This window comes from Gigantopelta aegis, chromosome 9 (genome assembly GCF_016097555.1).
Source record: "Gigantopelta aegis isolate Gae_Host chromosome 9, Gae_host_genome, whole genome shotgun sequence".
Classification (NCBI taxonomy): Eukaryota; Metazoa; Mollusca; class Gastropoda; order Neomphalida; family Peltospiridae; genus Gigantopelta; species Gigantopelta aegis.
The window spans coordinates 20505041-20532889 of record NC_054707.1 but is presented as its reverse complement, the minus strand read 5'-3'; the positions used below and the strand labels follow the sequence as shown (position 1 = coordinate 20532889).

At 38.8% G+C, this 27849-nt stretch overlaps 1 protein-coding gene across 1 annotated transcript; it reads right to left on the bottom strand.

The window, feature by feature from the left end:
• Nucleotides 1-431: 431 nt before the first annotated feature.
• On the bottom strand, nucleotides 432-27829 carry LOC121381493. The gene is made up of 4 exons (XM_041510813.1): nucleotides 27293-27829; nucleotides 13592-13752; nucleotides 7285-7342; nucleotides 432-514 (listed from the first exon to the last, which is right to left on the bottom strand). The coding sequence occupies exons 1-4, from the start codon at nucleotides 27429-27431 to the stop codon at nucleotides 432-434; spliced, it is 441 nt and encodes a 146-aa protein (XP_041366747.1). The 5' UTR covers nucleotides 27432-27829.
• Nucleotides 27830-27849: the final 20 nt, after the last annotated feature.

The following is a 27849-nucleotide window of genomic DNA, read 5'->3' as shown; positions in this document are numbered from 1 at the left end:
CAACTAGGTATGGTATTAAAAGCAACGACAGACCAAACTTTTCTACATAATCTGGGTGAGACCCTTGATCTCAATGCAGGGCTTCTAGATTATGGTATCCCCACTTCTATGGCTAGTTGGGCTAGTAAATAACTAATATTACCATGCCCGACAGCTAATAAAATTTGTTGGTCAAATGTTGCAGTTAAGTCTATTTTGTAAATATGAATATCCTGCCCTTACCCCACCCCCAATGTTAGTGTTTTTAAGCTCTATCTCTGTCTTTATGTGACATTCATAAATTTTTTACCCTTATTTAGTCAAATTGTATTAACGTAGAGCTAGTCAATTTTTAATCGTGGCTAGTCAATTTTTTAAATCACCGATACCATGGCTAGTGGATTTTCTAAAAAATTCTCAAGTCCCTGCAATACATTTTGTCCATTTATCCTTCAAGCAAATGAGAACTCTTCCAACTGGCCCATATCAGCCATAATTTTTGCAGCCTTCAGACTTTCATCCCTCAAATCAGGAACTATGAAGAAATTACAATTTTCAAATTCTCATAGAGAATAATACACGAGTGGCTGGTAGATACCATTTATCTCACAACAAGTTTTTTTAAAATGTATCTAACGAGCAAAAGCGAGTCTGATACATTTTTAAACATCGGGTTATTCTATTTCTTACATATCCTCAAAAACCAGGTTTTAAGCAAATTTTAACATCTTTATCGACTAAAAGATATTTACAACCCTTTGCACTTGTAGCTGACTTATGCATCATAGACACAGGATTGCCAGGTTAACTATACGTCACAGTGTAATCGAGTTCCACTGTACTGTTTTTTTATTGGATGTACAGGTACGGCATTGGTGACCTGGTCATCACCTAAGAGCAGCAAGTCATATGTTACACACGTACCTGTGTAAATAACTGTGTGTTATCAAAAATAATGCATGGTGTTCTCACCAACAGGTGTGTAAGAAAAATAGATAATAATCGCTGGAGGCCAATCTGGGCTGTATAGAGTGGGAAGGTGGGTGATTACCATATATCTTCGCCTATAAGTCGAGTCCCTAATTTCAAGCCCTGAAAACATATTTTTTTATTGACCCATTTATAAGTTTCAGCACATAAGAACAATAATGTACAATATTTGAACAAAAGAAAATTATTTTACAAACTTCAGTTTTCACGTTTTGTACATCACAATCAAACTACATAGCATCAAAACAAAACATTCCCTTAGTAGATAGTGAAAGCTGTTTGACTATCACCGTATAGCACTGTACAGCATGGTTTTGAGCACAGACAACAACTTTATTTATAAACACTGACAACAGATCACTACGATAAAACTGAAAGTATCAGTTAATCACATGGCCTCAGACTAGAGTTATCCACCCATTTGGTTGTCCAAAATACGGAAACTAATGCGAGAAAATATAGTTTTCTTGTGATGTGATTAATGGCTGGGGAGCTGCTTAGTATACTGGATTGTTACACTGGGTTTGACAGGTAAGAGGATGCAGTTAGTGAATATGTGCACTTGGTTTGCACTGGATACTGCATAATGTCCCCCAGAGCACATTGAAGTCATGCAAAATTTGTGTAAAATGCAGAGAAATGGGTGTGATTCGGTCCCTTGGCCCACGTGTGTTTATTTACATTGATATAACGCGGAAAAGAGCTGGACAACAGATGTCGTCCTTTCGAGTGTTCAATGGGCCCAGGCAGGTAATGTTTCCCGTGAAATGCTAATGGCCTGGTGAAATTAATAAAAGTGCTACAGCCACTGGGGCTACATGAGAATACATAGTGAAATTAATTGTGGTCTGAGGCCTGATATAGTAGGATGTTTGACACAGGGTGACACACTTTGATACCTAATTGTGAGGTAACTATGACAGTTACAGCACTCAAAATGTATATGCTAATTGTCCAGATAGGTGGAAATCTGAAACTAATCAGTTTGGGTGATGAATATTTTATTTTGTTTAATTAAATTAAATTTTATTATATTTATATTTTCAAAATTTGTAATTTCACAAATTATGACATGATTCAGCCAGCATTGTACCCCTATCAGGTCATAGGTCATTCTTTTCAATCAGATTGTATCCCTACACCCTATGAGAGCCTCACTTTGAAAGTTAAGGTCAAATAAGTCAATATGGAGGATTTCTTCAATGATGTTTGACACAGTGTAACACACTTTGATACCTAATTGTGAGGTAACTATGACATTTACAGCACTCAAAATGTACATGATAATTGTGCAGATAGGTGGAAATCTGAAAGTTATCAGTTTGGGTGATGAATATTTTATTTCTTTAAATTAAATTAAATTTTATTATATTTATATTTTGAAATTTTTAATTTCACAAATTATAACATGATTTGACCTGCATTGTACCCGTATCAGGTCATAGGTCATTCTTTTCAATCAGAATGTATCCCCACACCCTGTGAGAGCCTCACTTTGAGTATTAAGGCTAATTGAATAAGTCAAAATGGAGGCTTTTTATCAAAAATACCAGAGGGTAATTTTTTCAAAATGTGATCCTGGGCCAAATGGTGAATGTATAATATGGAATGGGCCTCCCAGACCAAATGGATATGGTCCTATTAAGTTCAAATCACCAATCACAGGCCAGTATCGTACAGTAAATGCTCACAGATTAAGTTTCATGGTCTTTAATAAGGAGATGGACATAGATGGCAGTGACATCAGTCACCTGTGCCATAACCATCTTTGTATGTTTAAAGATCACTTATCTGCTGAGCCACATGCAATTAACAGCTCGCGCATACAATGTGTGAACAGGGATGTCTGTCAGGGACATGGACAATACCCTCCCTGCCTCTTGCATCTCAGAATGCATAACATATAAGAATGTAAAACTATAACAAAGTTTAATTTAAAGAAATATTTTATGTCATAAAATCAAATATAAATATCACATATAAATATCACATGATACATTTATTCAAAAGCATACATTTATTCACATTACTATTTTTTATTGTTTAAAGTCAATCTTCAATGTCTAGGGTTCATGTCCACAGCAGAAATGCTATCATGCAAACTGATAGTTCCTATATTATATGTATCACTTGAAAGTTTGTGACAAAAATTACTTTGAGTAACTGTGGTCACAAGAGTTGTCTGTTCTTTGACTGTCAATATCTAATAATCCTTTCTTGTAGTCAGCTTGTTGATCTCTGTGCAAATGTTTATATCGTAAGTGATCTCTAATTTTACTTCCTTGCTGGACTAAGTGCCTTTTAACCACCTGTGGATTGTTTTGATATCTTTTTTAATAGTCCGACTCTTTGTCCATCTGACGCAGTGAACGCCTCACCCGAGCTGACAGTTCGATGCCACAGTACTTGCACTTTTCTATCATCGATGTTCCCGGGGCGTTGTTCAGCCTGTGGATGGTGGATGCAGCTCTCCCAGTCATCGTTCGTGAATAGTTCACATTCTTAGGTAAGGAAACACTGAGAAAACGGTTCGCAGCCTCACATTTCTGTGTGTCTGTATACAGTTTCATTTGCTCTACAGCTGAAATACTTAGTTTAATCTTCAGAAGTTCCAGTACTAATATTTTGTCATTTTCATTCATATTCAGCTCTGTGATTCTGTGTGTACCCAGGAACATGGATCGGTGCCACCAGTTGTTCGTTATTCCTCCACTGCAGACGACCGAGTACCGCGAACACTTTGAACAGTCACCACCGTAGCACGAAAGTGTCGATTGCAGGACCTTTGGTAAGTTTCGTTTCAGTACACCGATATTACCAGTGTGTAGTTTCATCAGTTCTTTAAGAATTAAACTGCACCTTGCTTTCATATCCTGGCTGAATACCTTCTGTGCTTCACGCTTTTGTTCACGGGTGGACCCAGTAAACATGTCGGGACTGGAGTTAGCTTTGTAACACTTACGAAACTGACTCTGACCTAAGTGGGTTGGATCAGCTAGCCGCTGCACTTTCCACATTGGATGTAGAAGTTTCAAAGCACTATCAACTCCAGCAGATGATCTGGAATCTCCATCTGTTGTGACGTATTTTATGAGAATACCTTGTAGAGCCAAGTCTGTTCCGATATCTTTTCCCATCTCGTATTCCGACAGCGGAGCAAATGGCGGCAAGTTTGCTGTGCAGTCAGGATGACCACCGGGACACGTCACATGAATACCTTTGTTTCTTAACCAGGCTCCGGTCCAACAAAGTTTATTCTGGAAGCAGGCACTTACAATGAATTTTCTTTCAGTCATTGTTTCACACGCAAGTCCTATAGCTTGTGATGCATTCTGGCCCGGTTTCTTCCGACTTGTTATTGTCGTGGAGTTGTATCTCCCATCCATGGCTATGTTAATTTCATCACGTTCATTTCCACGTTTCATGTTAATGTCTTTCAGTAGCTCAACTTTTTGTGCCATATCTTTTTCATTTAGATCTGTTACAGCCGTTGATACCTTGTATGATGTTCTCTGCATGCTGCTCCGACACGGTGGTGGAATGTCCATGCCTGCCAATAGCACTCTTACTCTCGTATTGCCGACGGGAGTATCTTGGAGACCGATAGCAAGACCCACATTAGTTTTTGCTGCATTTGGGCCAGGCTTATTTGTCTTCACCTCATTGTACAATTTGCTTTCAGGAGCAGTGAAGTCACAATTCACACAGTGTAATGTGACTTTCCAACAAAGACCCCACTTAACCTCTTTTAATATTTGCATTTCAGGCTCGTCGCACTCAGGGGGAAGCTGTTGAGTGGTATCTGAAAGCTGCATTCCATGCATCTACCATTCTGTCATTGTCCATTATTCTCATGCCTTCTTTGTCTTTACACCGTTGTTCTTCTTTCATTTCAGACGCAGTACATGTACTCATAATGGGACGTAGCAGGCGGACTGGCTGTGACGCACCTTCGCAATCTGGAGTAGATATGGTGGCTGAAGTGGAACTCGACTTCGTGACCAAGGCAAACTCGTCTATATTCATCCGGACTACTGGTCGCAACTTCTCAGTGTGAGATTCTGGACTTGCATGTTCATGCAGCAGAGTTGCACCCTTATTCCAAGGTGCATGTCCCTTCTTGAACTGTGTCTTTCGTCTTGTATTGCCTTCCATGGATGTGACTCGTAGTGTATAAAACAGTGAAATACTTATTGTGGTATGCATGTCCACCCTTATATATATCAGTTCATGTGTGATGTCACTTTCAGTTCTGATGCATTAAAACATTTCAATGCAGTGGCAGTTGACAGCTTTTTTTTGTTCACTGTGTATTCGGTACTGCATCTTTGCAGGCTGGTGCCCTGTCCTCTGCATTCAGGTGTGACCTGTTACGGTGTGCAGACACCTTGCTAATTACCCTCACCAGAATGACACTCGAGCAGTCCTAATTTGTAATTGGCATATGTTGACTGTGTGCAGTATCCAAAATTTAACAGTTTTAAAGATTAAATTTTTGTTAAAAAGAGAACTTTGTGGGAATTTTTTTTTGAAAATGTATCAATTTAAATTAAATTGATTTTTTTTTAGAAAAAATCATATTCCTGCCAACTGCTATATTTCAATTGCAGAGAACACAATAAGGAGCAAGTTTCTTTTTGTTGTTCAGAAAAATGTCTGTAACTTTTAAAGTTATTGCATAATTACTAGTCCACTATTGGGAATAATTTGACGCAGATTGCCGCCTTTTGCAGCTCAGGCAGTCCCCCATTTCACAGGCTCCAATAGCCATATTTGGTATCAAATATTCTTTTTATTGCCTGTATGCAACTTGACATATGTATTTAAATGCCATATGTGAGTTTGAGTGTCATGGTGAAAACAATTTTGGTCTGATAGGCCTCAGACTAGAGTTATCCACCTATTTGGTTGTCCAAAATACGGAAACTAATGCGAGAAATATAGTTTTCTTGTGATGTGATTAATGGCTGGGGAGCTGCTTAGTATACTGGATTGTTACACTGGGTTTGACAGGTAAGAGGATGCAGTTAGTGAATATGTGCACTTGGTTTACACTGGATACTGCATAATGTCCCCCAGAGCACAATGAAGTCATGCAAAATTTGTGTAAAATGCAGAGAAATGGGTGTGATTCTGTCCCTTGGCCCACGTGTGTTTATTTACATTGATATAACGCGGAAAAGAGCTGGAAAACAGATGTCGTCCTTTCGAGTGTTCAATGGGCCCAGGCAGGTAATGTTTCCCGTGAAATGCGAATGGCCTGGTGAAATTAATAAAAGTGCTACAACCACTGGGGCTACATGAGAATACATAGTGAAATTAATTGTGGTCTGAGGCCACATGTTTTGCCGCCATATTAATACATGTAAGGAGGACAACTCTGGAAAGTACACTGGTTTTGTACCAAATGATGTATGTCCCTATTGCTCTAGTGAACTGTAGAGATCAGTCTAATCTGTTTTAAGGGAAAGCTCAGTAATATTCATGAAGTTAATCACCGACAAAACATTGTTTGAACAACCATTAATGCCAGTGACCAGATTTCAAAATAAGCTCAGGCAACAGATAGTTAGTATTGTTTACATTTTTGCTATTAGTGATGACTGTTATTTTAACTAAGTGGACTGTTCTCTTGGCATGTGAGAGATCGCACGCCTTTTTGCATAACCGAAACCGTTCTAATGCCAAAAAAAAAAAGGTTATACAAAATAAATGTGTCAAATTAACATATTTGAGTATAAATACAGGGCATACTTCAACAATAAAACTTGTAAAATAATCCCCAAAACGGTAATATTTTTGGGTGAAATTTTTTTACCCTCTTATAAGTCGACCCCCCAAGTTATAAAATAATTTTTGGGTGAAAAAAATTTGACTTATAGGCGAAGATATACGGTAAACTTCCCGAAGCTACACTTATGGATAGCAGCTTGCTTTCACTCATTAGATATACAACTCGGTGTACGATAAATAGCATCTAACTGCCACTCGTGTCTTATTCCCTGAATATAATCTACCCATCTTATGTTGTAAGCTTGCTGTATAAATGTCATCCATCGGCAATGTACAGGTAATTAATAAGCATTGTGAAAACACTGACACAGTGCAGTGTGCCCAACAATAAGCTGTATTTTGACACTAATACTTCTAGAAACTAATTAATTATATTCCAATTCTCCGTGAGACTGCATACAAACCCTACAATAGTAAGATTTCCTCCACTGATGGTGTTTATCAAGAAGTTTACACAAAGAATGTGGTAAAGCTGTAGAAAGAGAGTGTGTGTGCGGACAATACACATGTTTACATCATTACTTACATGCAAATCAAGTATTGTTGGATCCAAAGGATCAGCTGGGAACATGCCATGCACCTACAAATGCAGTAATATATTCTAAACAAGCACTATGAAATGAGGAAACATGCTGTATACTAATAGAATCAATAACCATTGTGAGGTGTACATAAGACATTAATTCCATCCCAAGGGATTTTTTTTTTTTTTTGAGGGTCGAGGTTTGCTGATTGATTCTTTTTCTTGCACATTTAATCACAGTATAACAAAGCATTAGTTCTGTGATCTATAATTTGTTTATTGTAGAACGATTCATGAACTTTTCACCTATAAACTCATTTAATCGTATGTGGAAAAAGAATATAGCTACTTAAAGGGACATACCCAGGATTTTAAACACTAAGACATATTTTTCACTATTAGAGATGTTTTTCATCACTGAAATCAAACATTACTTATATTTTATTGTTTAGATTATCCATTTCCGTACAATCAAAGTGTTTCTGGTCATCCTGGGGTTTCTAATACAACAAAATGCATTTTTTTCATAATTTTAAAAACCCACGTGCATCTGAGAAGTAACAGTTATGTAGTCGCATTTTAGTGTATTTTTAAAGGTATTTCAACATCTCAGACTCTTGTTTCACTCTGTTGTAGACAAATTTGTTACAGGTTTGTAAATTAACCAAACTTAGTGTCCATTTTTACGGGTTGAAACTAGGGTCTATTTGAAAAATATGCCTTAGTGTTTAAAAACTAGAGTCTGTCCCTTTAACCATAAATATAAAGTTGAAAATATTAATTTGTTTAAATACACGGTACAGAAAGAAATGTTTTATTTAACGACACATTTAATTTTCGGTTATATGGCATCAGACATATGGTTAAGGACTCCAGTGTACCACGACTGGTATATCAAAGGCTGTGGTGTGTGCTATCCTGTCTGTGGGACGGTGCATATAAAAGATCCCTTGCTACTAATAGAAAAATGTAGTGGGTTTCCTCTCTAAGACTATATATGTAATAATTACCAGATGTTTGACATCCAATAACCGATGATTAATAAATAAATGTGCTCCAGTGGTGTTAAACAAAACACACTTTGCTCAGTGGTGCAGTGGTTAAGCCATCGGACTACAGGCTGGTAGGTACAGGGTTCGCAGCCCAGTACCGACTCCAAAGAGCGAATTCTTAAGGGCTCAGTGGGTAGGTGTAAGGCCACTACACCCTCTTCTCTCACACTAACCACTAACCAACTAACAACTAACCCACTGTCCTGGACTGACAGCCCAGACAGCTGAGGTGTGTTCCCAGGATAGCATGCTTGAACCTTTATTGGATATAAGCACGAAAATAAGTTGAAATGAATGTGTGTGTGTGAAATTGGCTTAATTGCTACATATAGGTTGATGTTTGTAAGCTTGACTATATGTAAAAAAAATAACACTTAGTGAAATAATTACATGTACCATTAGTCGGCCATAATTAAAGTCAATAAATCAATTATAACTGTGCATGACTCCCAGCAAACTAATACCATGATACACATCAAATGTATTGGAAATTGTCCTGTATCTGACAGCTTTTATTTGCTTTTTATGGATAACTAACAACGATGCATCGATTCATGACATTAATAAGACTAACTTCCCAAGTTCATTATTTTCCATAAATCAGTGCTTTCAAGTTGTAATTGAGTTTCATAGGAGAGGGACATAGCCCTGTGGTAAAGCGTTTGCTTGATGCACGGTCAGTCTGGGATCGATTACCGTCGGTGGGCCCATTGGGCTCTTTCTCGCTCCAGCCAGTGCACCAGGATATGTGCTATCCTGTGGGATGGTACATATAAAAAGATCCCTTGCTACTAATGGAAAAATGTAGCAGGTTTCCTCTTTGGTCTGGGATCGATCCCCATCGGTGGGCCCATTGGGCTATTTCTCGCTCCAGCCAGTGCACCATGACTGGTATATCAAAGGCTGTGGTGTCTATTATCCTGTCTGTGTGATGGTGCATATAAAAGATCCCTGGCTGCCAATCAAAAAGAGTAGCCGATGAAGTGGCGACAGCGGGTTTCCTTTCTCAATATCTGTGTGGTCCTTAACCATATGTCTATATGTTTAAGGTGTTTAATAAAACATTTCCTTCCTTCTTTCTTGACACCTCAGGCTGGCACTCCACCGCTGACCTCCATCCTCCCCAATCTAGCAATTTGCCCTGTACTTTCATAAACAACAAAATGGTATTCATCCATTTTCATATAGGTTCTACATGCATGGTCTGTGGGGAACAAGTTGGCCATAAAGTAATATTCCGCTATATAGTGAAGCCAAAGGATCGAGAGCACCACAAATTGCCATCTTCGCTTGAATCTGCCCATGGAATTAGCGCCGGTAATTGTATTTATTATTTGGTAAAAATCAATAGCTGTGCCTCTTTAGATAATTTAGCTGGTAACAACTGACAAAACAATATCTCAAGCATCATGATAAGTGTGAACGTTCTTCCGTCAAAAAATGTATTAGGATGAAAATTTTGCTAATGAATGTCAAATTGGAAAGCAGGGTTCTAGGATTTAGACAGTTATTGGGCAAAGCTGGCTGTTACCGGGTAACAAGGTTTTGTTTGCAAAAAATTCTACAAGTAACGGCTTATATGGTGTTTTTTTCATATTTTAACATCAATTTAATGTGATGTATTGTTATGATGATCACTGTTCTGGGCCTTCAAAACAAGAAGCTAGGCAAAGATGTGACAGAGTTTAAAGTTTGTTTTGTTTAACGACACCACTAGAACACATTGATTTAATAATCATCGCCTATTGGATGTCAAACATTTGGTAATTTTAAAGAATCTTCTTCTCTTTTTTTTCTTCTCTTTTTTCAAATCTTTTTTTTACAAAGAAATATATATGAATGGGTTTGTTTTTGTGGGTTTTTTTTGTTCTTTTGTTTAACACCACCACTAGAGCACATTTATTTATTAATCTTCACTACTGGATGTGAAACATTTAGTAATTTTGACATATAGTCTTACAGAGAAGAAATCCGCTAAATGTTTTCCATTGTTAGCAAGGGATCTTTTATATGCACTATCCCACAAAAACAGGATAGCACATACCATTGCCTTTAATATACCAGTCACGGTACATGCACTGGCTGGAATGGAAGGAAAGAAGGAAATGTTTTATTTAACGACGCACTCAACACATTTTATTTTATGGTTATATGGCGTCAGACATGGTTAAGGATCATACAAATACTGAGAAAGGAAACCTGCTGTCACCACTTCATAGGCTACTCTTTTCGATTAGCAGCAAGGGATCTTTTATATGCACCATTATACAGACAGGGTAGTATATACCACGGCCTTTGATATACCAGTCATGGAGCACTGGCTGGAACGAGAAATAGCCAAATGGCCCCACCGACGGGGATCGATCCCAGACCATCTACGCATCAAGCGAACGCTTTACCACTGGGCTACGTCCCGCCCACCCAATTTGGTGCACATACCATTGCCTTTAATATACCAGTCATGCTGCATGGCTGGAACTAGCCCGAGTACTCTGACTGTAAGAGAGCTAGACGGACATTTGGACATAAATACACTCATTACAGTCAGAGACCAAGCTATGTATTTTTTTGGCAATTGCCGACAACCATGTGTGTATTAGTGATTAATATCTGAATTTGTTTTAATCAAGTAACTCGAAAATGGTCGATGTAAATGTATTTGATGTCAAACATAGGATTGTAGTGGTATTAGAGCAGAAATCTTTGACAACTTTTTGATTGTCAGCAATTGCCAAAAAAATACATAGCTTGGTCTCTGACTGTAATGTGAGCGTGTTTATGTCCAAATGTCCGTCTAGCTCTCTTATAGTCAGAGTACTCGGGCTAGGCTGGAACGAGAAATAGCCCAATGGGCCCACTGACGAGGATCGACCCAAAACCGACCGTTTATCAATAGCGAGCACTTTATCACTGGTCTACATCCCACCCAAGATGTGGTAGAGTGTTTGCTTGATTATGATGACGGCAGGCTTGACAGCCCTACAGTCCTCCATGACTGATACATGTATAGCAAAGGCTGTGATATGTTTATTTTAATTTTTTTTAAACCAATATTGATTGACGTTTGTATTAATGTTGGGGATTGACCAACAGGCGATGCCTATATTAAGGTCTCACCGTATATTTGACAATTACATTTTACATGGCAATTTTACTTTAGTTTGACATCACAGAAACAGCTTAGTGCATGATGTTATTCCAGCACAGACATGAAAAGGTTAAGGGGGCTTAAGAGAGCTTTGTGAGTTAGACCACATGCCTGTAGTACAGCACTCGCTCGATGCGCGATTAGTGTGGGATCGATCCCCGTCAATGGGCCCATTGGGATATTTCTCGTTCCATGCCTGTAATTTATGGTATAACAAACAAAAAAAGTTTGTTTTGTTTAATGACATCACTAGAGCACATTGATTTATTAATCATTGGCTATTTGATGTCAAAACATATGGTCATTATGACACAGTCACAGAGAGGAAACCCACTACATTTTTTCATTACTAGCAAGGGATCTTTTATATGCACCATCCACACACAGACAGGATAGCACATACAATGGCCTTTGATATACCAGTCGTGGTGCACTGGCTGGAATGAGAAATAACCCAATGGGCCCACCGACGGTGATCGATATCCTAGACCGACTGCGCATCAAGCGAGCGCGTTACCACTGGGCTACATCCCGCCCCCTCATGGTATAACAGTAAAATAGTATTGTGAAATCCTAAATTTGTGTGATTTTGCTTTTAAAAAACCCACACACACATTTTGTTGGGTACTTTAATTTGTGAATTGTAAAGGTTAAAAAGTTTGTTTTGTTTAACAACACCACTAGAGCACATTGATTAATTAATCATTGGCTATTGGATGTCAAACATTTGGTAATTCTGATTCGTAGTCATCAGAGGAAACCTGCTACATTTTTCCTAATGCAGCAAGGGATCTTTTATATACACTTTCCCACAGACATGAAAGCACATTCCTCGGCCTTTGGACAGTTGTGGTGCACTGGTTGGAATGAGAGAAATAACTAAATCAGTTGAATGGATCCACCAAGGTGGTTCGACCCTGCAATGCAAGCACCTCAACCGAGCACTCAACCGAATGAGCTAAATCCCGCCCTCGTAGTTTGTATTATATGTATAAATGTATTATATTTTCGTTGTGTTCTTAATTTGTTTACTGCACTATAGTCCATGAATTACACATAAATTAGATAATCACGAACAAGAACAAAAATGATTTCACAGTATCATAATTTAAAAGTGAAACATTCTGCTTGGTCAGTAATAAATTCAATGGGTACTTGACATTGGATGCACAAGTACACATACATAGCAATTTGGAGATAGGGAATATGTTTTAGTAAATATAACAGACAGGAATAAGTAGCACAAATGGCATTGTTGGAGAGACAAGGACGGGGATGTGGAGATGGAGATGGAGCAGGAAGAAATTATATGCCATTCAAAGGAGAGAAAGGAAAGGGTGTGTGGAATAAAACAAATAAATAAACACACATCCTGTGATTATTGCTACAACAATACCTGTCCCCTACTGGGCCTCAAAACATTTTTGTATCAAATTCAGGGAAGGAAGGAAGGAAGGAAGGAAGGGAGGAAGGAAATGTTTTATTTAACAACACACTCAACACATTTTATTTACGGTTATATGACATCAGACATATGGTTACGGACAACACAGATATTGAGTGAGGAAAACCCACTTTCGCCACTTCATGGACTATTTATTTTTATTTTTTTAGCAGCAAGGGATCTTTTATATGCACCATTCCACAGACAGAATAGCACATAACACAGCCTTTGATATACCAGTCGTAGTGCACTGGCTGTAATGAGAAATAGCCCAACGGGCCCACCGATGGGGATCGATCTTAGACCGACTGTGCATCAGGCATGCGCTTTACCACTGGGCTACGTCCCGTCGGATGAACAGATGGAGATAAAACCTATTGTCTCCTCAATATGCAGAGGACCAATAAAATAAAATGATAACTAGTCGAGATCTGTGGCTGTACAGATTCTGAAACACCAAAACAATGTTGGTTTTATAAATAGGATGGCATTGGGGTTATTGTACTGGTAAATTATTCTTGAGGGAAAACACCAAATACATCTATAATTTCATGCATAATTTAATCATGCTCAGAGCATAAAGCAAAAATGATTTTCCATTTAGTACTTTACATCTCGGTAAGCACCATGCACAAGCAGTATACAATCAATTGAGTGCCTACTTTGATGTGGTCGGCTATCTTCGTAACGGAGTCCAGTGAACCAGAGATTTCCATTTTCTTGGCTAGCACCCCCAGCATTGTCCGGTCAATGTTAATAAGCTTGAATCCAAACGCCTCAGTTAAATCACTCATCAGTTTACCCTTCTTTGAGCCTGGTCCACCTGAACAAAATAATGTCAAAAGAAATTTAATAATTAATAAATAAATATACAGTGTATTGTGAAAAGAAATAAGGGGACACCTGTTATTGAAAGGAAGGAAATGTTTTATTTAATGACACACTCAACACATTTTATTTATGGTTATATGGCATTTGACATATGGTTAAGGACCACACAGATATTGAGAGGAAACTCACTGTCACCACTTCATTGGGCTATTTTTTTCGATTAGCAGCAAGGGATCTTTTATATGCACCATCCCACAGATATGATAGTACATACCACGGCCTTTGTTATACCAGTTGTGGAGCACTGGCTGGAATGAGAAATAGCCCAATGGGTCCACTGGTGGGGATCGATCCTAGATCGACCGCGCATCAAGCAAACGCTTTACCACTGGGCTACGTCCTGCCCCGCCTGTTATTGGAGACCAACTTTAATTCACTAGTAATGTCATAATCTATAACATGCAACGCCTTCTTTAAAGTTTCCCATCGTTTTGACAACTTCTCCTCTTTTCATTTGTAACTGTACTACCTTCTTTGTACTTTCCTTAAGCTAGAAATCCATGTGTACATATCGTGCATGTGATTCGTAATGCATATTGGAACGATCACTGAGGAGTTTGGGAATTAACGTATTATGCATTATGCATTACGCATTGCGTATAAGCGCTTCAGTTAATTTAAATATAAACTGTTGTTTATGCACCACACACTAAGCATTATGTACACATGAATTCCTCGCTTTATATGCCACATTTCGAACAGATCTTTTTGTACTCGGGTCCAGTCGACTACCATACACCCATCATGCTAAATATTGTGTACATTAATACAACCATTATTGAGGCGCCATTTTTGTTACTTAACGTAGAAGACTCTATATATATATTTATCCCATAACTTACCCATGAAATCCATGTCATAAACTTAATTTTGTGTAATAATGGTATGCAAATTTAAAGGTATATGCAATTTTGCAATGTCTCTAGTTGCTGTCAATGTGTCATTTGTTTACAAGCCAACAAGATCTGAGTGTAACATTTTCATAATATTTAGTTAAAATGTGTGACATCAAACTAATTTGTGCTAATGTTATAGGATAAATAGAATTCGCTACTCATGTCTTTTCATATGTAAAATATCAACCTCATCTAGTTAACTGGTATTTGTCTCGGCAGAGCCTCGACAAATACTGATTAACGTAGACTCGGTTGATATTTTCCATATTAAAAAATACTTGTGACGAATCCTCTATATATACTGTACAGTGGGAAAGCCCAATGTATAAGGTCACCACACCCCATCTAAATTCTCTCGCGTGTACCGGCCTCGGTGGTGTCGTGGTTAGGCCATCTGTCTACAGGCTGGTAGGTACTGGGTTTGGATCCCAGTCGAGGCATGGGATTTTTAATCCAGATACCGACTCTGAACCCTGAGTGAGTGCTCCACAAGGCTCATTGGGTAGGTGTAAACCACTTGCACCGACCAGTGATCCATAACTGGTTCAACAAAGGCCATGGTTTGTGCTATCCTGCCTGTGGGAAGTGCAAATAAAAGATCCCTTGCTGCTAATCGGAAAGAGTAGCCCATGTAGTGGCGACAGCGGGTTTCCTCTCAAAATCTGTGTGGTCCTCAACTATATGTCTGACGCCATATAACCGTAAATAAAATGTGTTGAGTGCGTCGTTAAATAAAACATTTCTGGGTTCGGATCCCAGTCGAGGTATGGGATTTTAAATCCAAATACCGACTCAAAACCCTGAGTGAATGCTCTGCAAGGCTCAATGGGTAGATGTAAACCACTTGCAACGACCAGTGATCCATAACTGGTTCAACAAAGACCACGGTTTGTACTATCCTGCCTGTGGGAAGCGCAAATAAAAGATCCCTTGCTGCCTGTCGTAAAAGAGTAGCCTATGTGGCGACATCGGGTTTTCTCTTAAAAACAGTGTCTGAATGACCATATGTTGGATGTCCAATAGCCGATGATAAGATAAAAAAATCAATGTGCTCTAGTGGCGTCGTTAAATAAAACAAACTTTACTCTTTTTTTCTTTTATATGCACCATCCCATATATAGGATAGCAAATACCATGGCCTTTAATATAACAGTTGTGGAGCACTGGCTGGAACAAGAAATAGCCCAATGGGTCCACCGATGGGGATCAATCCCAGACCGACCACGCATCGAGCGAGCGCTTTACTACTGGGCTACGCCCCACCCACCCCCACCACAGGACAAAGTAAAAAGACTGCTTTTATATGTTTCCACTTTAGAGAAGTTACCGTATGTTATCAAAAAATTCTGGCTTTGATAGAATTCCAGTTTTCAGAGATTGTTTTTTTTTATGGATTTGACTGTATATGCAAAGGGCTTAATGAATATTGTTTAAGAATTATTATTAATTTTAGACCAGCCCATCTAAATTTGCTCCGAAAATATATTATATTAATAATTTATATAGATTAGGAATGTTGATATTTTCCTTTAAGGGCACAGCCAAAACTTTTTAACCCCAATTTTCCCCTTTTTATACTTTTGGAGTTAATATTCAAAATTTTCCCTATTTGTTAGGTTATCCCTGTCCCGAGTCAGACCCCCGATCCTATCGGAGGCCAGACTCGAGATAGGCGTGTTTGAAACCCTAGTGGTATATGGACACGTTAAACAAGTTACTAAGCTAAGTATATGCAAAACATAATACCGGGTACTGGTTTGCAATTTTCAAATAATATCATATGCATGATATTTGCAATGTTTCACAAGCTGTGCAGGCAATGCACACAGTGTATTTAATATATCTTGCTTTCATAAGCAAAAAAACAAACAATTTTTTTTTAACTTAAACAACTGCAAAACATTTATCGTCTTCTAGCAACCTCAAAGACAAACACAATCTCCCAAAACACTGTTTTTGTTTCAGGAAAACATGATTTTGACTTTAATGGCATCCACTGTAACGTGGCCTTTGATCAGCAACTACCTATTAAATGTCTAACATATATATATAGTAACTGTAACACTTAATTGTCCTCAGAAATTTCATGACATTTATATGGATATGTACATGTGGGTTGAAGGACAATGAAATGGAAACGAACAGGTAAACAGCATGCAATCAGCATATTTTTCTCTATTGATTAATCGTTGGGTTCGTGAATCCCGATAGAAGGATTTTTTCCCCTACATTAGAAACAGATGCAACAGCATCATGCTTCTTCTCTGCTGAACCATGTAATCTATGGCCACCTTTATTTGATTTATTTTTCAAATATTTATTTAAAGCATTTTTAAAGAATATTGTGTGTGAGCATCAATATGTTTTAAGTCAAAAATGTAAACTGATCCTTGTGTTCTTTTCTGCTACTGAAGCAGAAAGTAGCTCAGCATTAGTGTGTTCATCTGACGTGAAATGGATTGTAAACTATTGTTTTGTTTAACAACACCACTAGAGCACAGTGATATTTAATCACCGGCTATTGGATGTCAAACATTCAGTAATTCTAACACAAAGACTTCAGACGAAACCCTATATATTTTTGCATTAACATCAAGGAATCTTTAATTTGTATGCAGTTTGCCATTAACAGGACAATAACATACATGTACAACCACAGAATTAGATATACCAAGCATGGGGGGAAAATGGGTTAACAATACCACTACTAATCATCAGCTATTGGATGTCAAACATTTGGTAATTCTGACTTCAGAGGAAACCCTTACTTCTTTTTTTATTTTTTATTAGCCACATGGAATCTTTTATATGCAGTTTTTGGTTATTGGATGTCGAACATATGACCATTTTGACACAGTCATAGAGATGAAATCCATTAGTAGCAAGGGATCTTTCATATGCACCACCCCACAGACAGGGTAGTACATACCACAGCCTTTGATATACCAGTTATGGAGCACTGGCTGGGATAAAAAAAAAAAAACCCAATGGGTTAACTACACCACTAGAGCATATTACTATTTAATCATCAGCTAATGGATGTCAAACATTTGGTGATTCTGACACAAAGACTTCTGAGGAAACTCATAGTGACTACAGTTTTCCATTAGCAAGGTATCTTTTATGTTTCCCATAGACAGGACAACACACACCACAGCCTTTGGTACACCAGTTATAGAGCATTGGATGGGATGGGGAAGAAACAATAGGTTAACTATACCACTAGAGCACATTTGTGATTTATTAATCATCAGCTATTGGATGTCAAACATTTGGTAATTCTGACATACTTTGTTTTTCCATTAGCAGCATGGAATCTTTTATGTATGCAGTTTCCCATACCACAGCCTTTAATATACCAGTTATGGAGCACTGGTTAGAATGGAACAAAAACCAATGGGTTATCTATACTACTAGAGCATATTACTATTTAATCATCAGCTATTGGATGTCAAACATTTCATAATTCTGACATACTTCTTTTTTTTTCTCCATTAGATGCATGAAATCTTTTATATGCAATTTCCCATAAACAGGACACCTCATACCACAGCCTTCAATATACCAGTTATGAAACACTGGCTGGAATGGAACAAAAACCAATATGTTAACTATACTACCAGAGCATACAGGGGCGGATTATGCTTTAGGTAAGGGGGGTTTCCGAAACAATATGTAAATGTTTATAATTTGAAATTATAAATTTTACGTGGACATGAATTTAGATCTAAATGGTGGGGTTGTTGGGTTTTTTTTAGCTGGGGGGGGGGGGGGGGTCTGTGCAAATGGGAAACCCCCTATAATCTGCCCCTGAGCATATTACTATTAAATCGTCAGCTATTGGATGTCAAACTTTTGGTAATTCTGACACAAAAGACTCCTACTTTGTTCCATTAGCAGCAAGGGATCTTATAAATGCAGTTTCATCAAAGACAGGACATCACAAGCCACAGCCGTTGATATATACCAGTCATGGAGTTATACTACATGTCGTTGTCATGGGAAACGTCAGTGATACAGAGTACTCACCTGATGTGTGAGGGTTTGTATATCCTAACCAGTCCATTAGCAAAGTCTGAACTGTTCTATCTTTTGTTTTTCTTATTTCACCACATCACTACCACACATTGATTTATTAATCATCAGCTACTGGATGTCAAATATTTTGTCGTTTTGACATGTGCGTAGTTTTAAAGGGACATTCCTGAGTTTGCTGCAATTTGTAAGATGTTATCGACTAACAGAGACTTTTTAACAATTGTAATTACATATCTTTTATATTTTTCTGCATAAAATATTCGTGGCTGTACATTAAACGTGTTTCTGATCATTCTAATATTTGTACTAGGTTAAATTTCAATTTATTTCCTACAATATTTTTTTTCGTATGTACAGAATTATTTGAAGACAACATCCAGTTTGGGCTTCTTACAAATATTAAGATGACCAGAAACACATTGAATATACAGACACTGATATTCTAAACAAGAAAATATATTTAATATGTAATTTTAATAGTAGAAATATTTTATTAGTTGAAAACATCTTATAATGTAGCAAACTCAGGAATATGTCCCTTTAAAAGAAAACCCACTACATTTTTCCATTAGTAGCAATGAATCTTTTATGTCAGGACAGTGTATATATATATATATGTATACCATAGTCTTTGATATACCAGTCAGGAGGCATTGATTAGTATGGGGGGAGGAATAAAAAAAAAAAAAAGTTAATGTTTGTTTTGTTTAAAAACACCACTGGAGCACACTGATTAATTAATCATCGGCTATTGGATGTTAAACATCTGGTAATTCCGACTCCTAATGCAACAAGGGGTCTTTTATATGCACTTTTCCACAGACAGGAAAGCACACACCACGGCCAGTTGTAGTGCACTGGTTGGAACGAGAAAAAAAACAATCAGCTGAATGGATCCACTGAGGTGGTTTGATCCTGCGATGCAAGCACCTCAGGTGAGCACTCAACCGACTGAGCTAAATCCCCCCCCCCCCCCCCCTTTTCTTTTAGTAGAGTAGCCTATATGCTGACAGTGAGTTTAATTCCTCTCTCAGCAAATATGACTAGCTTGTCTGGTCAAAAATTTATCCTAAATTATTGTAATTATTGCCAAATTTACAAAACCTGGTTTTGTTTTGGTTATTTTGGTGACGTTTTTTGTGGGGGTTAAGGCAGATATTTAAGCATTGTAATATATCAAGGCTAAAGCCATAATCAGGGCTCGAACCTAACGCCAGCACCGATGGCAAACTGCCGTAGGTAGAGAGCATTACCGATGGCACTTTTGTGTATATATATATGTATATATATATATAAAGAAGAAACGCAAAACCACATTGTCGTAACATTTGGAGAATTGATTTAATTATTGAATGGTGAGTCCGATAATTACCAAATGTTGCAGGATTGTTCACAATTCACTCTAGTCCATTGTGAGTAAGTGATAGGACACACCACCAAGGTCAAGGTCATCTGGAGTCAATACCGGGTGTGGCCTCCGCGTGTGTTGACAACTGCCTGGCACCGCCTGCCCATTGAAGCAACCAGAGTACAGATGACGTCCCTGGGGATGGTGGCCCACTCGGCCTGCAAGGCTACTGCCAGTTCGGGCAGGGTCTGGGGCTGTGGTTGTCGCTGTCGGAGGCGTCAGTCCAACTCGTCCCATAGATGCTCAACTGGGTTCAAATCCGGTGATATCGATGGCCAAGGAAGGACATTAATGTTGTTGTTCTGTAGGAAAGCCATTGTGAGACATGCTGTGTGAGGCCTGGCGTTGTCATGTTGGAACACTACGTTGGCGTTGGCCATAACTGGAACGATGTGTGGCCGGAGGATCTGGTCAATGTAGCCCTGTGCATTCAGGTTGCCCTGCACGTGGACCAGGTCAGTTCTGCCAGTGTGTGAGATGGCTGCCCACACCATGACACTACCCCCGCCGAATCTGTCCACTTCCTGCACGCAGTTTGCCGCATAACGTTCACCACGACGCCTATACACGCGACATCTTCCATCATGACGTCGGAGCAGAAATCGGGACTCGTCACTGAACCACACCTGTCTCCATCGCAGTTGAGGCCATTGTCGATGAATCTGGCACCACTGCAGTCGGAGTCGACGGTGTTGTGGTGTTAAAATGACACCTCGAACTGGACGTCTGGCACGAATTCCTACCTCACGTAGGCGGTTCCGTACGGTCTGGTCGGATATCCTGCGCAAACCTGGTATTGCTGCGGCTGTGGAGGTGGCAGTAGTCAATCGTTCCCGAAGGTGGCGTACCCGGATGTAGCGGTCCTGCCCGGGGGCAGTGACCCGTAGTCGACCGGATCTAGGGAGGTCACGTGTTGATCCATGTTGCTGGTAACGGTCCCACAGTCTGGAGATGGTGCTTGGGGACACATGGAATGCCCTGGCAACGGCCGTTCTGGATTCGCCTGCGTCTAGTCGGCCGATGGCATTGTTTCTCTGCGGTGCACTGAGACGTGGCATGTCCTGGATTGTCAACTGTCGGCCAGATACAGAGGCCAGGCAAGCGAACACCCTGCACTTTTATACTGTCGGTGTTCATGTTGCACGTGCAGACTACGCACGTGCAGTGGTGACATGGTTTGCACGTGGTTGCGTTTTTGCGAATATTCACATTTTGGAACTTTATTGTACAGTAGCTGCGTTTTATCGAATATAACCGTGGGAATGTGTTTGGGACATGCAATGACCTTATATTCACAAAGCATGAACCGGTAGGAAACATAAAATCGGAGTTATAACCCATTTGTACCCTTTTGCGTTTCTTTTTTTGAAGATATATATACAGTATATATATATATATATATATATATATATATATATATATATACACACACACATTAAGACAAAAACAGGCTTTGTAAATTTGGCCAAATGATTTTAGCCTTTCATACATGTATTTCAGCCTGCAACATGCCTGTTAAATACTTTTCTTTTTTCTCTTTCTGATATAGGCCTGTATATAATGGACCACGTTTATCCAATTATGGCTGTATGGGATTATGGTAATGCGTTAGTAAGAGAGTAAGCCTGCTGTTTGCTACACAGCTGCTCACGTTACCAATAATTAACAGCAAAGGCTCACAATGTCAGTGGGAAGATTAATTAATTGCTTTTTTTTTATATACAGACTAGCTAGTCCGTTTGCGTCAAAAGGGAACCGATGAATTGACATGTAACTTTATAACAAATAAAATTAAAATTCATATAAAAATATTGTAATACATTTTAAAACCATACCAACTTTAAAAATTTTGCTAAAAATTTCAATGGAAATTTAAAAAATGTCTTTACAAATTACCATAATGTTTTTAATTTTTTTTACATGTGTACAAATTACCATTAAAAAAATACTTTTTTTTACATGTAAGTTGGGATGTGTTTAAAACATAATAATTATGTTATTATACAAATTTTAATTGCATTCATTATAAAGAACTGTAGCCTATACATTGCAATTCATCGGTTCCTTTTCACACAATTACAGGGTGTATACTACCAAATCAAAACCCACAGACGACAATAGTAACATATGTGGCTAAAACTCCTACCTGCAGCGTATCAATCAACATAAACGCCACGGATATAAATACTACCACCCCTCACACTTAAAGTGAATCAGAAAAAATTGGGGGTCAAGCTGCTCGTTTCTGAGATAACGGGTAGCGTCTCTGACTACCCTAGTTCCGCACAAAATTCGAGTACTTTTTTTTACAGGTACCCCATACATGTTTCAAGCACAAGGCTACTTGACACATTTGGTACTAGACGAAAACAAATTGCATTTTTTTTTTTACCCAGATGAAACTATTATTTTTCACAACCAACACACTCACATTTATAACCAATCACAGGACTTGTGGTGTTCACTTCTCTATCAAAAGTTCAGTGTACCTCGAACTTTGACCCAGCCAGAAGTTATTTGGTTTAGTACTACCTACAAGGGTTGGCTAGGTAAATGTATTAATATACCTATTTTTATTAATGCATGTGGCAAATGCAACTTTAAAAGATGCATTGCAAAGAAAAAAAAATGCCGAGTTGTTTTAGCTGAATTCAGTTTAGTTTTAGCTCACACCAATTAAACAACAGCAGGAAGTACGTGGTATTTGTTTTGACAGTCAATCCACTGAAAACTTCAACTTCAAACCAGCTTCTCGTTTCGACAGCCTGCACCACCAGGTTGGATTCTTTTTTAGCGAGATTCCTTGCCTCCACGTCATTTCTCCATTTGACTGTCGACTTGTTTTTTTCGTGACTCATATGACAGCCATTCGAACCGGTTGTTCTTGTTTAATCTCTACATGTCCGAGCCTGTCCTAGCAGCACTGGAAGATTTACCGCCCCACTCTAAGAAGAAATAGGAAGCGGGGTCGGCCCCTACTACTCTTTTTCTAGACTTTACCTTGCTTTATAGTGATACCATCTTGTATCCTCCAGAGTCAGGCCCGTCCGCACCACTATACCAAACCATGACGACTGGACTATACCCTAGTCTGATACTCTCTCTCTCGTTCAGACGGATCCGGCTTCTCAAGATCTGTATTTCAGCACAGCACTACACCTTCAATGTCTATCGACTGTCAATCTAGGGGTTTTCTTGACGGGATGCAACCCATCTCGTCCCTTTAAGCTGTGCGGACCGGCCTCGGTGGCAGGCCATCGGTCTACAGGCTGGTAGGTACTGGGTTCGGATCCCAGTCGAGGCATGGGATTTTTAATCGAGATACCGACTCCAAACCCTGAGTGAGTGCTCCGCAAGGCTCAATGGGTAGGTGTAAACCACTTGCACCGACCAGTGATCCATAACTGGTTCAACAAAGGCCATGGTTTGTGCTATCCTGCCTGTGGGAAGCGCAAATAAAAGATCCCTTGCTGCCTGTCGTAAAAAAGAGTAGCCTATGTGGCGACAGCGGGTTTCCTCTAAAAACAGTGTCAGAATGACCATATGTTTGATGTCCAATAGCCGATGATAAGATTAAAAATCAATGTGCTCTGGCGGCGTCGTTAAATAAAACAAACTTTTTTTACTTTAAGCTGTGCACCCAAACGGCCTTAATGAGGCCACTCGCGTGGACATATCGACCAGACTTTAAACTTTTAGATCTGTGTTCAAAATTTTATGTCGAAATTACTTAATTACTTTAATATTATTAAATAGTCTGATCCTCTCTTCTTTCTCTTATTTAATTTTGGACTGTCCTTCTAAAATGCTCCAAATTATATAAATATTCGGCCGAGCAGTCAATTCTTTTTATTTTTGGCTTTTGTAACCTTTTTTTTTTTTTTTTTCATTCTATTAACTTTTTTACTAATTGCTATTTTCAAAATTCTGCCCATTCCCCCCCCCCCCCCCCCCCTCCATCCCGAGTCAGGTCACCGATCTTATGGACTCGGGATGGGCATGTTCGAAACCCTAGTGGTATATGGGAACGTTAAAACTAGTTATCATCATCATCATCATCAAACCAGCCATTTGTGTTAGTCGGTGGTAATTTCCTCCACCTCTTATTCATGCTGGTGACATTGGTTAAATATATAATGCATCAAGTAATTACTATACCGATGCATCGGACACATTATTTGCATTAATATCTTGCTCGTATTAATTTTATGATTTACAGCACATACACTTTCAATGGCTCAGGGGACCAGAGTTCCCAGAAACCTCATTATATAGTCCCATATTACTGATTGTAACCATTTAAAAAACAAATACATTATGTAATATTTGTGACTGATCCTGAAAAACCCCATCTGTATTTTGACTTCATCTGGAATATTAATCAAACTGGAATGTAACTTGCCTAAAAGACTTCAGCAATCCCTGCAATTAAGGAAATGTAGTGGAAAAAAAGAATGTTTTTATTTTACATTGCATTCAACACAATTTAATTAATATATGTTGTTGGAAATATGATTACGGACCAGACAGATGAGTGAGAAAACTGATGCCACCAGATCATGGGCTACTCTTTTCTATTGGCAGCAAGGGATCTTTTATATGCACCATCCCACAGACAGGATAGTACATGTATACTATGGCCTTTGTTACACTGGATGGAATGAAAAATATCTCAATGGGCCTACTAAGGTGGATTGATCCTAAACCGAATGCACATATGATGAGCCCTTTACCAGTGGGCTGCATTCCACCCCTCCAAACTTTATAGGATGCAGGAAAGATAAATGCACAAAATGTTTTCTAATAATCAGTTTCACAGACAGCTCTTGCATTCAGTTCTAGGTACAGGGATCATGCTGTTTTTACATCATAATTATGAAAGATGGCTCACTTTTAACATTTCATTTAACCTACCAGGAAAATTCCAGTACCAATTCCAAGAAAATAAAATGAAGAAATGGGGCACTCTCTTCAGTGGAACTAATTCCTCACCTACATGCCGCTGATAGGCTACTATAATGGTGTGATCTCGTATAAGGTTTCATGTAGCTCAGCGACAGGTTCTTGCCTTAGCCTCTCTAGCACAGACATATATCAGCAAACTAATGAGGGAAGGAAATGTTTTATTTAACAACCCACTCAGCACATTTTATATACAGTTACGGTATATGGCATCTGACATATGGTTAAGGACCACACAGATATTGAGAGAGGAAACTCACTGTCGCCACTTCATGGACTACTTTTTTCGATTAGCAGCAAGGGATCATTTATATGCACCATTCCCAGACAGGATAGTACACACCATGGTCTTTGTTATACCATTACCAGTAGTGGAGCACTGGCTGGAATGAGAAATAGCCTAATGGGCTCACCGACGCGAATTGATCCTAGATCAATCGTGCATCAGGCGAGCACTGTACCACTGAACTACGTCCTGCCCCCCAATGAGGTATAGGACACAACCCTTTCCTACAAGCATCTTTCTGAAGGAGAACTGGATGTTCCACAAAAAAGTGTCATCATGGACACTAACAAACTGACTAAAATCAGCAGGTTTGAGGTCAAAGAGGGTAATCTTTGAATTTGTGACACTTTTTGGTGGAACTTGAGGACATGGAGGATGATCCACTAGTCAGATGAAAGAAGGTTGCGTATCACAGACGTCAGTATCCAGGTCTGGCAGCAAACAATATACCAATATATACATGGCCTGGAATATTCATCCCACAGTGGAGGATCAGTAATGATGTGGGGTTTCTTGTCCCTTGACTGCAAGCTGGACAAGTACAGGCATCAAATCCTTGATCCGATTATTGTACCACATTTTGACATCACCCTTTGGCAACCAGTCCCGTCTCCATGGACGACAATGTGGGATCACACCATTCCTGATAGGTAACCAAGTTCTTCCAGCAGAACGTCATGTTGACCATCCCTTGGTCCACCATGACTCCATGCAGACCTCAACTAGTTGGAATACATCTAGGATATCCTGGGGTGTAACATACTAGAAAATGGAGCCATCAGTATCTAATCAACTGGATGAGGAACTGGAACAAGCTCTGCACATGAATGCATATAAGACGTCTCACTGGATGCATGAGAATGAATGGATGGGGTGGTCATGTGGTGACTATACACACTATTTCATCACTGGAATCCATGCTGGGGCCATAAAGGTAATTTTTAGCAACAACTTATCAGCCACATACATGCAACTCTCATGGGCACCTTGCAGCCTCATACTTATTGTTAACTCATACATGTATACTTGTACCAATTTTTAAAATAAAATGAATATTATGAATACCACTTCCTAAAATGTCATGATTGTTATCTGTATTTAACATATTGGTGTACATGTAGATCAAATGTTTCCAGAGTAATTACAGTAGAAATATTGCTATTAATTTTTTAAAGTTAAAAACTTCTTAGTTTCATTAACACCACATTGAATAATCAATCATCGGCTACTGGATATCAAACATTTGGTAATTCTGACATGCAGTCTTCAGACGGAACCTGTTACATTTTTCAGTTAGCAGTAACGGAACTTTTATATGCACTTTCCCACATACAGGACAGCACATACCATGGCCTTTGATATACCAATCTAGTCCGGAGGGACGTAGAAAGTGTTGACTTAATGTGCCCTGTGCACTAATACCAATCATGGGGTGCTGGCGGCTACAATGCAGGGCTAGCTCTGGCACTCGCCAAATTCGCCAATTGTGAATTTTGAAAGCAGTTGGCGAATTTTATTTTAGTTTGGCGAAATAATTTCATGTAATAATTTACATTTTTTTAGAAAATAACTGACAATTTCTGCAAGTTTTTAAGTTTAATAGACAATTTGGCGAATTGTTTTGCTCACCCAGTGCTAGCCCTGCAATGGCGGGGGTACCTTGGAGTGGATACATTGAGGTGATTATTATTCAAATTACAAAGGGCAGACTCTCAATCATTGGTGTGACTTTGTCTGGGACTGAATAAACAAGCTGTATGAAGTTCAATATGAATTCATTAATTTTGTTTTATTCACATTCTTCTGATACATCTCCAAACAACTATTTAAATATTACTTAGATACAGTTAATTAATTAGGTCTTAGGAATTAATGAACTTACCAAACACAAATATAACAACAGGGCTTGTATCCAAAATTTTGACATTGATGCCGATTCGGACGCTGATTTTCTTTTTTCTTTGGGCTGCATCATTTCCAGACTTCTTGGAATTCCTCCTGGAGCTTCCACCACAACCCATTGAAACACAGTGTCAGTACCAGGAACCTACAGACACAGCATATGCCGTTTAAATCTACATGGACACATACTTTTACTATCCGGTGTCCTGGACATATCTACTACGTGCATGTATGGCCGGCGATGCTATTTAGATTTGGGTCTCGCTACGCGAACACTGAACACTGTTTTTCTCTCGAGAATAGCCAAAATCAATAATCAACGCTGCTCAAAAGTCCCTGTTTTTAGCTCGATTGCGAAAAACAAATGTTTCCATTGTTTGGCGTGTTTTGATGGAAAATCATTGTTGTTTTTGTGAGACTAGCTAATACACTATGTCATATTCCACGAATGTCTTTTTAGTTGACATTTCAATCACAAAATTGAGCTCTGCTGTCAGAAAATATGGGTTTGTTTTTATATCGCTCGGCACATTTCGT

Coding starts and splice junctions, on each gene's coding strand:
- LOC121381493 (XM_041510813.1), bottom strand. CDS start 27,431: ATGGGTTGTGGTGGAAGCTCCAGGAGGAATTCCAAGAAGTCTGGAAAT. Junction 13,753..27,292: donor TGTTGTTATATTTGTGTTTG/GTAAGTTCATTA, acceptor TATTTTGTTCAG/GTGGACCAGGCTCAAAGAAG. Junction 7,343..13,591: donor AGATAGCCGACCACATCAAA/GTAGGCACTCAA, acceptor CTGCATTTGTAG/GTGCATGGCATGTTCCCAGC.